Here is an 18,526-nt window from a genome sequence, read left to right as displayed (position 1 = left end):
ATGTTTAGCAGGGTTGCTTTTGGTGACTGCAGTCAGTAGCCACTTGTACCCTATAAGGAAAGTTGTCATTTCTGTAGTTGGTCGAGCCAGAGTTCTAGTGTTTGGTCTGACTGACCTATGATGTTTATTTTTTTGTCTTCTTACAGCAGACTGGCAAGAACAAGAGAAAAATAAAATCTAGTGAATGAAGGATTAAAATGTCAAAAAAGTTGAAAAGGTCAAGTATCAGGACGGTTGCTTTCCCCTTTAAAGGAAGTTGCCTCTGGAGATTTCTGAATCAGTTCAAATGACATTTATTGTCTCAGTGTGTGTTTGGAGGTGTGTGCACACATCTCCTTCATACCTCACAGTGTATTTTGGCTGTCAATGGGAGGACGGCTTTCCCGGTGCCTTTGTCTCAGCTGCCGCTTATATGCAGCTCCCACCTCATAAAACACTTATACTTACGGCGGTATACATTATTAAATGCCTGTGTGTATTGCTTTTACTTTACATACTTCTTACAGCTGTCTCCATTTCCATCTGCAGAGAAAGGAGGATAAATATTGTCTGAAACCACCTTCTTAGTACAGTTCTACTGAATCCCTCCACCTGCATACTTTTGATTTTCTCATCCTGCCACCTACTTCTGCTGTACGTCCCCCCAGTGTCTCTTAAGATGCTAATGCTAAAGATATTGCATGCCCCCTTTCTGCTTAGTGACACCTCTTAATACATTTGTTCTCCCTAGGTCCCTTAAGCAGTTATTACACAGTGTCTCCCAGCACTATTTGTCCTCCTGTCAATATGTTGTACTTTCACCCCCATCAAATCACAGCATGCACTGAGGAAAATGGTGGGTCACCACCGCTCGATACGGGGCTGCCTCAGTGCCATTCAAACCGCTGCTGTGAGTTGGAGAACGGAGGAAACTATAGCACATCGATACATTAAAGTTGCAGGTGTCAGTGCTAATGACAGAGCTGCTGTCAGAAGACAAGTCAGAAAAGAAGCATGTTTAATTGGATACATCTTTTTGTTTGGTCCCAGTAAGTCATGGTTAGTGCAGCTGGAGAAGACATCACAAGGACCAGGTATTTGAAGTCCATGAATGATATGACCTTTACCTCCTGTTGCTTGAATTCACTGAAGTGTACTGATAACCCCTCAGTCCTTCAGATGATTACATGCTGTATATATAACCTTCTACATCCACCTCCTAGTAGAACACCTGTGATCCGTAAAATGCTCTTACAAATTTGATGTCTATACACCTATAAGCAACAAAAAAGGTTCGTTTTTTTCCTATGTCTATGACCATGTAGCCCATTCTTACCAGGAAAATGTCAATAGATTTTGTTTACAGATCAACATACCCTCTTGTATGGAAGAAAACATCCATAAGCTATTTCCTGCTCAGAGAACAGAAATCACATCACCCATGTCTTACTTGAGGTTTGAAGCTCACAATATTGGCAGTCCACCAAACTCCCCGTTTAGTCTACATATGGGCAAAATGGTAAAACACAAGTGTTGCTGAGGTGCTGTCGTGCTGTATAGAGGTCTATTTCTGAACGTGTGAAGTTAAGTATTTTCATTTGGAGCCAGCCATTAGAGGAAGTGCAGGCTTTGGCACCTGTTCGCTGGCTGTTTTATGGATTTAAAAAGAGGACCCAAACACAAAAGTCACAGAGGAATAACAAAGCGAGTTTGAATTAGTAAAGATTGATTCCAGAACAACAGTTCCCAATACACAAGCAAGAATTCATATTAAAAACAATCCCAGAAAACAAAAACTAACAATAACTGAAATATATTTAAAGTAAAAGAACAAAGCACCCAAACTATTGGCATCATTTCTCAGCCATGTCAGGACGTTGATTTGTGTTGGGATTTGTCACCATGGTAACCAGGAAATTGGCACCAAGAGCATGTTGCAGAAGTGAGATGAGGATCATGATCTGGCACACTGTTACAGTGATACGTTCAGTGATTGATACTACTTTGTTTCAATTTTCTTTAATTTGATACCACAAAACGAAACACCATAGTCCCCTTTTATTTTCATCTCTTACCTTAATATTGCAGTTTCAGTAATTCACTAATTTGAATGTCTACATCACATTTGCATCTGCAAGCCTGTAAAGGAACAAGACAATTTTCATTCCAGGGGAAATGTGAAATATATGTAAACCAGTGACTTCCCAGCAAATATGAAAATGTCAACAAATGGCTGATGCAGAAAAAGTACACATCTATTTCATGCTAGCTGTGGTGAAATCACAGTGCTGTTTACCTTAAACAACAGTGCATGCAGTATGCATGACTGACATTCACAGGGTCAAATATCAGTGACCTGCATGCTAATTGATGTTTAAAATGCACGGTCATCCAGGTCATCATACGGTATCTGGTATATATATATATCTTCTTATATCTTCTCTATCAATGAATCAATAGAACACAGAGCTGATTCTACAATAGGGTGCTCTTTGAGACTAATTAAGATTCATATATATATATATATATATATATATATATATATATATATATATATATATATATACCACATACCAGATACAGTTTTCTCCAACATACACTGCTCTAAGCACTCCATCAGCCATCTAACACTCTCCTTTAAATCATGTAAACAAATAGATGCATGAAAAATATGACCTCATTATGAATACAAATGAAAGAGAAAAACATATCAGTGTTATGCAGTTTGCCAACTTTGCATCTGTCATACAAACACGGGGAGATTCAGGCCACTACTGATGCTGCATTTTTAGTCCTCACTAACATGATCAATTAAACTATGTGACTAAAAGTAAATGAATAGAACACATGTTCAGCTGTAGTAAAGGTCTGAAATCTCAATGCTGCAGTCTATTAGAGCTGCAGCTGTGTGCTGTATTGATTGATTGTCCATGATTAATCTATGTATCCTGACATTTTATGCACAAACCAGTAGAACATATTCAGTTCAAAGATTTAAGGATTCAAAGGTTTATTGTCATATGTGCATTATTGACAAGGAGTCGTCTGAGCAATGGAAATAAATAAGTCAAACTATTCTGTACAATAAAGAAAGGGGGTAGTGACTACATATATATATATATATATATATACATACCGTACACATGTGCAGAAGAAGGTGCATATGATGCTGTGATTCCAAACTTCCATTCATTTACTAATTATTGCAGCTTTAGAGCATAGAAGATAAATTTGTGTGTTTGTCAGCTCCCTGTTTCAGCACTGCACAAAAAAGCTGAATTTGGACTGAAAGAACATACCTGTCATCAGGGAACTAAAAAAAATGAAGGTCTGCGAACACATCTGTAGGTTTGGTGTCTGTATAATGTTTATCAGATTAGCCACCAGGAACATTTTTTTTACAAAACAAGCAAAGGTTGAAGCAGCAGGTCTTCACAGTCTCGTTATTTCACTTCAATTTTTTTTCCTTGATTAAGCTGTGAAATACCTCACAGAAGATTTCATGGGTTTTGATGCACTGGAGTACATGTCAGGTCAAAGCAGCATCAACTTAATAATACACATGACACTGAGGTCCCTGCCCACATAGAGGGGGATGTGCAGATATTTAGTGTGCACCTGTAAAGATGACGAATTGTGGATTTCATGGTAAAGTCACCAGTGGGCTGACAGACATGGTGGTATCACAACAGCAAACATACAAATGACTGACAACATACAGTAAGAACACTAATTTAGTTATTCCCTTTTACATCAAAGATGCCATTCTTCTGTAAATGTAAATTTTTTTGACTTAAATTAAAATTCTCTATTTTCTTCTAAGCCAGTGAGTGTGCTTGCAGGCAAACATGTGTGACTGACAGCTGAGCAGGAGGGGTTAATGAGAAACAACACAAGGGCAGACACCATGTGTTTGTTCAATAGCCTGCTATAAGATATAGCACAAGTGTTTGAGCATAAGAGGGAGTTTTTGTTGGTCTCAGACCAGACTGTAGCTCTGTTAATCCATCTGCAATTATAATTTCCAGTCCTTCAACTAAACATACAAGAATCCCTCTCTATTGCCTGCAGGCCTGTCAAGCAATATGAAGGGGTAATGTTTAGATTTTGGTAGTGCAGCACACTCCTGAACTTCACTGCTGACAGGACAGAACATATTTAGGTATCCACACTGTCTGCTCCACTAGTGCAATTCCTCAATTGAAACTGACATGTTAATGCTAGCCTTAAGCTTTACATGTACTGTATCAAAAGGATTTAACACAAAATTGCCATATAAGAAAGAATGGTGCATCCTTCTTCCACGAGTATGTCTCATACTACACTGTGGGTTTAGCTTTTAGAGGCTAATGTTAGCATCGTACATAGATATTATAATTTTGTGCCTGCAAGGAGAGGAGGTTTTGAGTCCTTTTTTAAAAAAAAAAAAGCATCCTTTGTCTGTGGAGCACTGAGGTGGTCTGGCAGGACATTCCAAAGAAAAAAGAGCAGCGGCCTCAAAGGCTGTAAGGGTGGAGCGTAGCGATGCAATGAGATTCCAGCCTGTATATGATAAAGATGGTCGGGCCGAGCACTGAGACCTAGGGGACCCCAAAGGTGACAGTGTGGAGCTGGGATTTAGCTTCTTGCAAGGATACAAACTTGGCCCTTCCTGTGAGGAAAGATTGAAACCAGGGGAGGGAAGCGCCAGAGATTCCAGTGTAGTGCTGAAGCCAGTGGAGGAGGATGAGGGGGTCTACAGTGTTGAACACAGCAGAGAGGTCGAGTCCTATGGGGGGACAGAAACCAGATTGTTGTCCTTTATATAAACTGTGTCAATTGTGAAGAGAAAAAAACACAAACATAGAGGTGGGTGGGAGTCACTGAACAGATATCCAACACAGTGGACTCACTCAGATGTCCAAGGTTCAAGTCCCCTGACACCATGTGTTGTTCTGCTTTTCCGCCTTGGTTAACTTTTGCTTTTAATCACAGCTGGATCTGACATAATAAATAAATACTGGTTAAGGTTAGTTGTTTAACAAGGCAAGGGGTAACACAATTCACAAGCCGCCATTTTTGGCTGCCATCTCGGCGACTCTCAGCCACTGTGAACACATAGAGATGTGGATGGGTGATATGTAAAAACACACTTTCCATTTACAGTAACTGAAACATTGACCTCATGTTACATTTTCCTAGTAAGGATGGGCTGCATTTGTATTTTGTCTATTTGCATGTATTTTGTTAAGTTGCAGTGTGTTGATCTCACAGTCAAGAGCCCAGCTTGCTGCATTTTATTTGTAAAATTAAAATAAAACTGCTTGACTGAGATAAAACAATGTCAATGCCCATATATATAACTTTTTGAATACTAAGTCAAAGTAAAACAAAAACAAGCATCCTTAAATGACTCATGTCATGATGTAAGCGCCATAACAACGCTAATTTGCATTTTTTGCATCTTCAATGTCCTCTGTCTTTTTTTAAAACTAACTTTAAATACTTGAAAAAAATCTGCCACATATAAATAATTATGAGGTTTATTGAACATGCTTTGGCTTTTAGTTAATCCATCTGCCAACCCCAGTAGCACAACCCCCTGTAGGCCGTATCCGCCCATCCATCCGCTCTGTCTGATGGTTCTATCAGCTAATCGTTGCTCATTAATACTTTGCTGCACAACACACACATACACAATGTCTCTACAGCAAATAAATACTCCAAAAACACTAAAGATCATCAAACAATCATCAATCCTATGCACATTCTGTATTCAAACATTGATACACTGTTATTTTCTACAGTGTACAACAATACTGCACTGAAACTATGAAATAGCAGCAAACTAAGTAAAATATTTATATTAGCAAATCTTCAGCGGGAGCTCTGCAAACTATTCGCATTCTTTCAGCATTCTTGAAGGACGTCCCACATATACTGAGGACTCTTTGGCTGCTCGTTCTTCAATCTATACTCAAACTCCTGTCTCAGTTGTGTTTATGGTGGATGAATGTGGAGGTCAGGTCATTTGCTTTCAGGTATGTTTGGCATCATTTTTCTGTTTTGGAACAAATGATGGTTCCAAATAGATGACAAATGGATTGTGTGTTACTCCTTCATTCTTTATCATACATCTGATCACCTTTTCTGCAATGGATGCCAAATTATCTTCTGGCCAAAGTCGAGGATTTTGCCCATGATGGAGACTTGAATTGTTTTTGACAGAAAGGAAATGAGGCTGTGTGTGGAATAAGAAACACTCTGGAGGTCTAGACACTGCTGGTGGGGATGAGGAGGAGGATGCTGAGGTCTGGATGTGATGAAGACTGGACTCTGATGAGCTTGACCTGGGCAGTGGATATAATGACTGGAGGTGGCCTGGGTGGCAAAGCAATTACACACTGAAATTACAACTGACAACAGCAGAGAGGAGAGAAATGATGGTTTGACAGAAGTAGCATGGTCGGCTGATTGAGATCATGGGAAAACCGTAATGGCTAACCTTCTACTGTCAGCTGATTGGAAAAAAAACAGTAATGAAGGAGAGGAAGAGAATGACTGTGAATTGATGACACAACTCAACTAGTACTGAGCTCTACCTCTTCTGTCTAAGATAGATAGATAGATAGAGAAGCTTCCACGCTCTTCATGGGTTCCCTCAGTAGCTCCACCATGAAGGCTCCACCTGACAGCAGATGTTGAGAGGTGTCTTCTGTTTGAATGCTGATGTGATCTTACAGCCTTAGATGCCATTAATTATTGATTTCTGATGCTGGTAATGTAACCCCGAAGAACCTCATGGTGATCCTCATGGGAGTTAGTTTCACCACATTAAACTCAATGTCCTACAGAGATGGCTTTAGAACACTGAGGTTCACTTAGTGTAGTACGGTTTTCTGCACAATAGTCAAATAGGAGCATTAGCTGTGTGTACATAAGCTTCCTTGACCCGGTGGGTTGTCCTGATGATTGAAAGCACTAGTCTTTACTCATGAATATGGTGAATGTGGAGAACTCATACAGCTTTAAAGATCCTCAGCTGTTTGTTGTGTTCTCTGGCTATGCGTTCATCATTTTTATTATTTATTTTATTATTTCATTTTATTAATTTAAATTTTTATTACATTCTATCTATCTATCTATCTATCTATCTATCTATCTATCTATCTATCTATCTATCTATCTATCTATCTATCTATCTATCTATCTATCTATCTATCTATCTATCTAATCTAATCTATTGTTTGACAGTAATGGACAGATGACTCATTTAATAATTTAATCCAACATATGATTTCAAGATTAGGTATGCTCAAGCTTTTAAGTGCTTATTATTTGTTCATCTGATTGGGTAACACTAGACCAGTACAACTTCTTGCTCTCAGCTCCAAGCTAAGCTGTATTAAATACAGGGTGAGAACAGTCAAGTGGTTTTCCCCATTGAAGACTAATATGATTATTTTCATTCATTTTCTCCCTTTACCTTTGAATTTCTCTCATGCTGCAGGCTCTGTTTAAAAATAGCTTTGGGTTTTTTACAGCCTGTGTGATTGTTATAGGGTATTTTGGTCAGTCAGTCATGCATGCCTGTCAGCCGTCTGTAATAATTTAAAAACCCCATCGTGGGCGAGCTCACATGGGGTTACGCGTAAACCCAGGGCCACAGAAATCCAGTGAGCTCAGTAGTGTGGAAAGCTAAGTGAAGTTCCCGCTCTGTGATTAAACGGCTGATTGCTCGGTGATTAGGAATGGATTGCCGTATGTTTTTACAACTCTAATGACTGGATAACAGCCAGCTTTGCCTGGGACTGCTGCACGCCTGCAGCTGTTATGGAATGCATTTTTAATGGCATTAGGCCAATGATTTGAATGTTTGCATCACTTAGGGCGGTTTTGCATTTGTATTAGTCTGATAGCTGGACACGGACAGCAGCTTGTCAGCTTGACTAGAGCAAGGACAAAACTGCAATCACAGCCCTCAGTTATATTAAGTACAGAGCACCACATGCTATCATATTTATACAAAGATTTTTTCTCTCACTTTATTGACGATCCACAATAAATTCTTTCTAATCACATTCATCCCTTTTCATTAACTTATAGCATATTTGCACTCTCAAATTTCATTTTTGAACTGAATATAATATACTGGAGCCCTCAGAGGAGCGCACAACAAAAGGTGTTCCCCTCGCTTTAATTGAGCCATCTTCTTGTTCTGGGCCTTCACATCAATACTGCAAACACTGGCTTTGACGGTGCCTTGGTCCCTCCGGGTTTCAGATGAAGCTGGAAAAGAATTCAGAATGAGTTTGCAGTTTGCGCGCCGCTGCTTCTCAATTTCTCTTTTTCTGTCTCCTTTTATTGCAACCCCATTCTTCACATTGATACACTATCTCAATATATATCATTTACTAGTAGTAGTATATATATATATATATATATATATATATATATATATATATATATATATATATATATATATATATAAAAATATAATAAATAAATATATATAAACCTGCCTTATATGTATTCGAACAGATCTCATTGTAGTCACCTGTTTTTGTTTGGGTTTTGTTTTTGCCCTGTGTCTTGCTTCACAGGGTACAAAGGCCTAAAGATTAAATAATAATCACATTTCAGGATCTTAAACATGTAGACACTAGACACGTGTTTTCATGTCACATAAGTTCTACCTGTCACTTCCACCCAGAGAAAATACACCTTTGTAAATGCCCCTTGGACCTTATTATAGACATTTAGAGTGCGACACATACGACTAGGAAGAGAAATATGGGCACACAAATGGCTGGGCTGTTGTGCGTGTGTGCTGGCATACCTTTGAGGCTTTGTCACTGCATTGTCTATTTGATGATGTCACCCTCTGGGTGGTGAACCCTTCATCCAGTTTGTGGTTTCAGTTCACAGACTAGAAGGCAAAGATAATAGCTCAAAGCTAAAAATGTCCCAGAGAAAGAGAGAGAAACTTGGCTGCAGCATCCTTCTCAGGCTCAACACTGATGTCACTCACTACACACAGGGCCTTCTCCAGCTCTCCTTTCATGTCACAAACAACCTTATAATGTCCAGTCTCTCCGTAAAAGGACCCATCAATCTGACTATTAGGATGTGGAAGTGATGAAGAGTCTGCTCTGATGAGCCCATCTTGTGCACTGAATGAATGGGGCGAGGGGCAATTACACAATAAAATAGCGAACAAACAAATACAGTTTAACTGTAGCAGAAAATTGACAGTTTTATAGTCAACTGAATAGAGGAAGCAGGGAAGCTGGAGAGAATTGTTGTCATGCGAAGATAGTCTGATTGAAGTCACACTGAGATCCATTGCATTGCAACATTGTTTCATCTCATTTCAAGGCATCTGAGAAGAGTCAGGATGTTTGCTTGGTTTAGCAAGTTCTATATATGCTTCAAAAGAAGAATCCAACACAAGGAAAAAAACATGTTTGGACAAATGGGTTAACAATGACCTATCTAATGCATTGGAATTGTGTTTTTTGTCCACAGACTCACAAAAATTATTATTTCTATTCAATTATTAATTCAGTCATTTTTGACTTAAAGGAACCGTGGGCATGTATTAGAAGTATCAGAAGTAGGAAGAAGATTGTAAACTCTACTTATACTTTTTATTACAGCTATATTATATGTTGCCTATACCACAATCTAGTGTATTATATATATTACAGATGATTTGCTTCTACATGCTTGACTTAGTCAAATCATATTATATACAGATAGATCAATGCAGGGAACAAACATTTACACATACACACAAAATCTTAAATCATCTGTTTGCACACAAACAGATGTATACACAGCCACATTTAAAAAAACACATTTCAGTGGAGATACTCAAACACATATGCTCACAAGAATATGTGCAAACATTCCACCTCCATCTGTTCACATTTCAATGCTGCCCCCAGACAAAGGGTGAGAGAAAAACCATGTGACCATGTGTGTGTTACACTGTAAGTGCCAACATCAACACAAACTGCTGCAGTACTTGGAGAAAAAAAAAAAAAAAACATCTTTTAAACTTTGCAAAATATTTATCACTGTAGCTCTTGTGTGGAAGAAGATGACACACAGAGGAAAGAGGTTACAGCAGAATAACAGAGCAGAGAGAGAGAGAACATTTTGTCTGATGTGTTCTGCAGTGACAGTTTGGCCTGATATTTCAGAGGGGAGGGATGGATGAATCTCCGAGGTGATTTATCCGAAACATTTCTCAACTATGAATAAAGGGAATCAAGAGGTGAAATTGTATTATGGGCTCTGCAATCTGAAGGTGATGATACGTAATGAGACACATGAAGATGAAGGGTGACACGTGCAGAAAGTGAGAAGTGGAAAATCAGCATGGAGATGTCCTTAACTCTTCCTGACCCATTTATGTTCTCTCTCTTATCTGATCAGATGTTCTCCGTTAGTCATGACGAACAACATTTTTGTAACCATATTTTAACACAACTGCCTGGTGCCTTTGTTTGATCTTCTAAAAACACAGTGGGGAGTTACAGAGTCTTTGGGCTATCCTGTCTTTGCCCAGATGCAAGAGACACATAATGAATGTTGACAGAACATGAATGACTAAAAACTTTGAGCTTGTTGTTTGCAGGCTGTTTAGAGGCGGCTGACTCGGCTGATTAGACCTGACAGAAATCCGTTTTGGGTTCTGGCTAAAAGATCAAAATCAGGAAATTAGTTTTTTGAAGCAGGATGAGACCTGACACAGTGTAGAAGTGTAGAGGACCATATTTGGGTAGTTTATGGCTTATAAAGTAGATTGTGACGACAAATGTTGATATAATAGGGGATGTGTTTTTCAGTATGTGATCACAACACTTGGTTAAAGAGGTATCAAATTATCAAGGACACCAAATTACTCACACTTATACTGCCTGTGTGTCAAATATACAAATACACTGCTCAAAAAATAAAGGGAGCACTTAAAGAACACAATGTAGCTCCAAGTCAGTCACACTTGTGTGAAATCAGCCTGTCCAGTTAGGATCAACACTGATTGTGAATCAGTTTCAGCTGCTGTTGTGCAAATGGAACAGACAACAGGTGGAAATGAGGCAGTTATCAAGACAGCCCTATAAAGGAGAGGTTCTGCAGGTGCTGACCACAGACCATTTCTCTGCTCTCATCCTTTCTGCCTGATGTTTGATCACTTTTGCATTTTGTCAGTGCTCTCACCCCTAGAGGTAGCATGAGGCGCTGTCTACAACCCACACAAGCTGCTCAGGTAGTGCAGCTCATCCAGGATGGGACATCAATGAGAGCTGTGGCAAGAAGGTTTGCTGTGTCTGTCAGCACAGTGTCCAGAGCACGGAGGAGACACCAGGAGACAGGCCAGTACACCAGGAGACGTGGAGGGGGCTGGCAGCGGCTAAAGTGTGTCGGCATTTCCTGCATGATGAAGGCATTTATGCTATGGACTGGCCTGCCCGTTCCCCAGACCTGAATCCAATCAAGCACATCTGGGACATCATGTCTCGTTCCATCCACCAACGCCACGCTATACCACAGACTGTCCAGGAGTGGACTGATGCTTTAATACAGGTCTGGGAGGAGATCCCTGAGAACAACATCTGCCACCTTATCAGGAGCATGCCCAGGCGTTGTAGGGAGGTCCTACAGGCACTTGGAGGCCACACACACTACTGAGCCTCATTTTGACCTGTCTTGAGGAACTTCCACTCAAGTTGGATCAGCCTGTAATGCGATTTTTTTATTTTGAGTATGATTCCAAATCCAGACCTCCATTGGATAATAATTTTGATTTACACTAATTTTACTAACTAATTTTTATATTATTCTGTTCTCAACATATTCCACCTGGTAATGAATAGATATAATAGGTATAGAATTCATTAATATCTAGGATGTGTTATTTTGGATAATATATATAATAAGTAATGTGAAACAGTATCTAGAAGCAGGGATATGAAACTTAGGTAAGAAGCCATTTCCATAATGATGAGAAATATGAAATTTACCATTAAAGCACCTTTGATTGGCCACCACAGTCCCTTGAATGTGAGGATTAACAATTATATTCAAAGACCACGCAACTTTTAGTGGAACACTCTGTGTCATCGTGCCCGCTGTGAAGCAAGACCCTCCTGATTCAAAGACCTCGAAGGTTAGAGTTGATGTGAAAGAACAGCACAGCAGGACCCCAGAGATGTTCACTGTAATTTTAAATAGAGGTTTAAAAGCGCTAAATATAAAACCGCTCCTAAATATTTATAACACAGAGAGTTGTATGGAGGACAAAAACATTCAAAAGAAGAACTATATTTGTTTTTAAGTTTAGGTAACATTTTGCTTCCTCTGACAGAAAAATGTGACACGTCAAATGTGTCACACAAAAGCAGACACACTGTATGTACCTGGCTGTGTGAGTGAGTTTCTCAAGTAAGTGAAGAAGCTTTTCTGTCTGTGTTAGTTTTATTTATTCATCATCTAACTTTTACTTATTCACACTGTCCTCCTCAGTCACCAGATCAAACTACTTAAAACAGCATGCTGCTGTCTAATTCTGCCACTTCTGTCCCCCGTCTTTAACATGTGGGACATTATTCTGTGATAAAGTCAGCGCAAGTCAGTTTTCCTCGCTTGCGCTTGTCTATTTTTTCTCTGCCTACACTTATAGAGAATAATTTGAAGTAGAAGAAATCATTTATTCATTTTCCACACAACAGCCTGCTGAGACAACTTTTTTAGTGCAGGCGGAGAGATTATTTTTACTTTAAATTCTTAAAATAAATTTTTAAAAAATCACACGACATGGCAAAGAGATCCATAAACAACAGCTTCATTTATTGACACCTCACCGGTCAAAGTGGAATACATACAGAAACAGCTAGAGGTGCACTTCCTTCATGTTCCAGGAACCATCTATGGATGGTGATAGATCACAAAGAATTTACACTGTATGATAAACTGAGACTGAAGCATTTTCTTAACCAATCATCATCATCATCATCATCCTCACGTATTTGTGTTTCAAATGACATCACTATATTAACATAAACCCATGCTGCTCCTGCCCTTTGTTTTCTTGTATAGATAAAACACACTGTCTCCCTGCTATGAGCTTCATTCCTATTCCAAGAATGTTTTAACCTTTAAACAGAACAGCCTTCACTACAGAAGATCTGCATGTGATTGCCAGGAGATTTATAGAGGAGCAGCCATTGCTGTTTATAAAAGTAAATCTGTCTTGGAGCTGTCCTTATTCTTTGCCGAAATGAAGGCGAACCGCCTGCAAACGTCTCTGTCCCAGACTCTAAACTTTAAATGGTGTTTGTAGTAGGTCAGTTGAGGGTGTTGGGCCTTTTGAGAACGCTTAACCCTTCAGTGTTTGTAATCAAAATGAAAAAAAATCAAAATGTTGTTTACCAGTCTCATCATATCACATGATGCTCCTAATAACTTTATTTTTGTAAATATTCTTCTATCTTTATAGATTTATTTATAGTATGCTGTACATTGCTGTTCCATTTAACTGTCCTTCTGTCACTGATTAATGCTGTTCTCTATAAGGCTTAAAGGAAAACACACAGTTGTGTGCCCTCACACACTTCCACACTCACAGAAGTTCCAGTGTCAGCTTTAATTTGATCCTAACCCCTGCTTACACGAGGTGAACTGCTAACCAACTACATCTCTTTGTGCACACGGCCCCTGCCTCCATGCTGCTGTCCCTTTTTTTTAGGCAGTGACTCATAAACACACACACACACACCCGAAACCTCAGCGATCATTAGACCAGCAGCAGGACCAGACTTTTTTTTCTTTCTTTCTTTCTTCTATGTCTAATTTGTAAAACTTCAAGGAAGCAGCAGCAGGAAGGAGGCACACACCCAGAGCCGACTTGCCACCTGAAGCAACACACAGCGCACTCTGCAGCGCTGGTGTAATGCCAAGCAGCCCTGAGCTGTTTACATCTACAAACCTGCCACAAAGAGAGACCTTGAGCTTGGGTGCATCATCAAAAGATGTTATTAAATGAATATGTTAAATCCAATCAGAGGAACTGCAGACTATACTGGTGAAACAGTGACTATCTACTGTTACAGGGAGCCATATGCACTGATGAATCCCAGCACTGTACTTCCCTTTAGGTTTATGAAATATATCACCATCTTTCTGTTTTTACAGTCTCTAACTTTTACTTTAGTCTCAGAGGTCTCATTAACCAAATTTCAGGCAGCAGCGGACAGATGTTATCAGCACAACAAAAAACATAGAGCTGCAGTGCACAACCCGCTCAGCACAAAATGTGAGTCACACTTAGCTACTACTTAGTAAACATATGGAATATTTAGCTGCTAAAAATATTTCCCTCAGGAGCTAGTGGAAGAACAGGATGAAATTAATACAACTGAAACAATGTGAACTGTAACTCCCTGTGAATGCTGATTTTGCTCCATCTACGCTGGGAGTGCATAAATATCCTGTAATGACATATTTAAGGCAAATAATGTGGTCTTTTGAATACATCATAGACTCTATGAATGAAGTGTATGTGAACAAAAACACATATCCTCCTGAAAACCACCATATTTGTTCTATGCTAACAGAATATATGGATGTATTCTACTGCATAATGCTACTTTTGTGCTAATTTTTTCGTATTGCTCGACGTCATCTGAACGTGGGATGCAGCCGCTAAAGTCTGTGATAGGAAGTGGGTTGGGGATGGCAGACTTACCTGGAGTTTGAGGCTTGAGTCCCCCTGAGACATTAAGCAGTTTTGTTTTCACTCGATGTTTACCGGATATAACTTTACTTTTTAATGTTTGGCATGGTTAAGGTTAGTCGTTAAAAACAGGATAAGAGACAAGGTCAGGTCAAAATCAGTGTTTAACACATTTTACAAAGAAAACTGACAGGTCTCCACCCCCATGACCACGTGACGACTGAAATATAGACCTGGCGTTACGTTGTCCTTGTGATTATGGGCTGTTTTTTGTTTGCTTGTTTTATTGTACCAGGCTGTAGAGTTGTCTAATTTAGCTAAGGGGATTGACTAACTTTTAAAGCCACCCCCCCCCCTTGAAGGCCACAAAGGGAACTGCACTTTTAGACATTTCTGCATGGGTTTCATTTCTCAGCCTCTCAAAGAACATGTAACATCTCCTGGAGGGTGACACTCATGACCACAGTAACCAAGAGAATGGTGGACATGTCAAAAAAAAGCTTAGGAAAAGAACATTGTTCAACAAAACTATAATCTTTTCTTTGTGTAACTCCAAGTTTTTCTGTCCCCTAGTGGTCAAAAAATGTCATTATTAAAGCACAACTATGCTCGCCTTAGCTCATCCACAAACTTAAAACAAAGGCGGCATAACACAGACTCAGCATTCCCAGTGTCTGAGGGCCGTCAGACACTGACTTGCACACAGAAACATATTACTGGATGTGGGTGCTTCTATAAATATAGCACAGTGTCAGCATTTCTGTCTTACTTTGTGTTCAATTTGCACCAGCAAGTTGGTTCTCTGCTTAACTCTTTTGTGTCACTAATGCAGGTTCTATGGCGAGCTAACAAACTGCACTTACCTGGTGGCGCTGAAGATGGACTGCTTCTGGCCCAACCGGCTTGTGGACGAGTTTTTCATCCAGGTCCACAGGCACTACTTTCAGGACTGCTCACTGTCAGGACGCCTCCTCAGGGATCCTCCGAACCGCATCCTCGGTCCCTTCATCGTTGTGCCCATCCTGGTCACCCTCCTCATGACGGCCCTGGTGGTGTGGAGGAGCAAGCGCAGCGAGGGGATTGTGTAGTTGAAGGGAATAAGGGAGGGCGGGAACGGGTGGGGGTCACAAGAGGTACTTTATTATACATAAGGTTACACCATACTTCAGCTACCAAAGGAGTTTCATGGACCAGAATAAGCATGGAGCAGGAAAAGAAGTTGAGCTTCTGTGCATCTTCACCTTTGCAGCTACTGCTTTTGGAGACATGGACTGAGATGATTTCTTTGGTTTACAGAGCAAAGAGGAGTGAATATAAATAAATCTGAATAGTGACTGGTGAAAAACAAATTGTAAATATATCTAAATAAAATCACTTCATTGAGAGAAACTGCTTGCAAAGGAATTATCCAATAAAAAGCTCAGCTCAAAAGACACACAAATGCAGAGGATACTACAGGATACTCAGACCTGTGTTAGGGGAACCCAGGGATATATGACTTTATATGTGTGTATGCATACAGTAAATATACACAGTATGTACAGTGTGAGATTATTCTGTATCGTCTTCAATCATCAGCAAGTCACATTACACTTAAGTTAAGATGCAAATGTTGCGATGTGATGTGCTCATTTTGACAGATGTGTATTTTATTTTAATTACAATAATGAAAGGGGAGGAGCCGTTTTCATTTCCTGTTCTCCGCTCATATCAGAGCAGCAGCAGCAGCTTATCTTTGTGTTGAATGGGAAATGAAAACCTCTTTCAGTAGTGTGACAATGTGCACAATTTCTGCAAAAAAAAAACAACAAAAGTGCATTGATGTCTCAGCACTGGAGACTGGCAGATGTTCAGTGGGTGAGAGAACACAGAAATAACGGTCACTTCAGGGGTTAAGGCACCAATTTGGAGGACTAAATGTTACTTTTTGAAGCTATTACCAAGGAAACTATATTAAAAATGAGAACAAATGGTAGAGAAAAGAAACGAAAAAAAACAACAAAGAGAAAACAACGGGTTAAGTTTGCCAACGCACACTCCTGCCTAGCGTTGCCATAGCCTAAAGCGCAGTGTGTACTGTATATCATGGACCTTAGTAGGCTTTCTATTGATTGACGATCTCCCGGAGTGGTACAGTGTGCTGTGTGAACTGCTTTCTCATTGATATTTTTGAATGCTCTCTTTCCTTTATAGATTCATTGACCTGTAACCTGCCTGTCAGCAAAACACACTTTAAAACACACCCACACTTTCCCCCCCTAAACAAGGTCTTACTTTGTACTTTGTGCCAAATGCTCTTGGAAAATAGGGGGCGATGTTTGCTATGAAATATTCTGTTGGCATATTGATTTTTAAAATCATGAAGGAAAGTGAAATAAAACATCCGACTATGTGTCTAATACACTCAGGATTATCAGTTTATTTTTCTTTAGATGTCAATTGTGCAGTGATGTTATGCATGGATTGGTGCGCCGCGCCACGCTCGGTTCAAGCCCATGCATCATTTACTCAAGTGTAAAAATATTACGAGAAAGGATAAATTGCATTTAGTAAACAAAGACTTCCCGTTCGTATGAGACCATCAACATCAATCACTGTTATGAATACGTGGAAATGGAGTGACCTCATATCATACTGTTCCCACCTTCAACCTGAGCGCAGGACTCATCAGGCAGAGTGATCAAAACACTTGTGTGGGTGGTGTGTGCACAACACACCTGCTGTTTTTGTAGCTTCAGCAGCAATTGATTTGACATCTTTCACAAATGTTCTCATTTTTCTATGCTTGTCATTCAATCAGCAGCTCATCCATTTACCGGAACCAAGAGTAAAGTATAAAAGCCATTAATTGTCGCATTAACTGGCATCTGCACCACCATTTCTCGTTAAGTGTCATAATGCTGCTAATGCGACCAAATTCTCTTCCACTCAATGTGTTAACATTGAATAAGAGCACAGCTTTTATTAGGTCCTAATGATCTGGCAAAAAAAGGAACTTTTACTTGATTTAAAGAAATTCCTGATGAACTGTATACCATGACATACATTGTTTTTCATGTAGAATTGTGATTGGTGTCTGCAGCACAAAATGCTCAACCTACAATTTACCTTGTTTTTGTTCATGCCTAGCTTTAACCAGTTGTGTTTGAATGCATAACCCCACACAGCTGCTAGTCATGAAGAACTTCAACAATAGCGGATTCAAACCCAGGGACTTCAAACCCAATATATACCCATATATATATATATATATATATATATATATATATATATATATATATATATAGATAGATATATATGGGTATATATATATATATATATATATATATATATATATATATATAGGGCTAATATATAAGTATAGAGAATATAAGAATAGTCATTTATAGGGATGTCCCGATCCGATCACGTGATCGGAAATCGGCCTGATTACGTGATTTCAGACTTGATCAGAATCAGATGTTGCCTCCCGATCAGGACTCGGATATATATTTATTAGGGCTCTCAAAGTTAATGCCTTCTGTGCAGGGTGGCTTTGTGTCCTGTAGTGTAGGGGTATGAGAGTTGCTTTTGGTGCGATAGGTCCTGGGTTCGAGGTCTCAATGAGCTGCTGCGTGTCTTAAATCACCTAGCGTGGCGCTCTGGACACACACACACACACACAGGTTTTGCTGCAACGAGTGACTTGCTATTTGCTGCATTTATAGAGAATCTTAAAAGTATTGGATCGGGACTCGGTATCAGCAGATACTCAAAATGAAATGACTCGGACTCGTGGGCAAAAAAATCTGATCGGGACATCCCTAGTCATTTACCACATTAACA

General features: G+C 39.5%; 1 protein-coding gene across 2 annotated transcripts in view; it reads left to right on the top strand.

Annotated features, from left to right (window-relative positions):
- ramp1 (receptor activity modifying protein 1) overlaps nt 1-17,083 on the top strand; it is a 62,742-nt gene extending 45,659 nt beyond the window's left edge. For both annotated transcript variants that reach the window (XM_028393515.1, XM_028393514.1), the window contains exon 3: nt 15,534-17,083. In XM_028393515.1, coding sequence (XP_028249316.1) covers nt 15,534-15,789 — 256 coding nt within the window. In that variant the 3' untranslated portion in view covers nt 15,790-17,083. The remainder of the gene's footprint in view (nt 1-15,533) is intronic.
- The last annotated feature ends 1,443 nt before the right edge of the window (nt 17,084-18,526 follow it).

Source organism: Parambassis ranga, chromosome 21 (genome assembly GCF_900634625.1).
Source record: "Parambassis ranga chromosome 21, fParRan2.1, whole genome shotgun sequence".
Classification (NCBI taxonomy): Eukaryota; Metazoa; Chordata; class Actinopteri; family Ambassidae; genus Parambassis; species Parambassis ranga.
The sequence above is the reverse complement of the archived record's forward strand: the minus strand, read 5'-3'. Positions and strand labels throughout refer to the sequence as shown.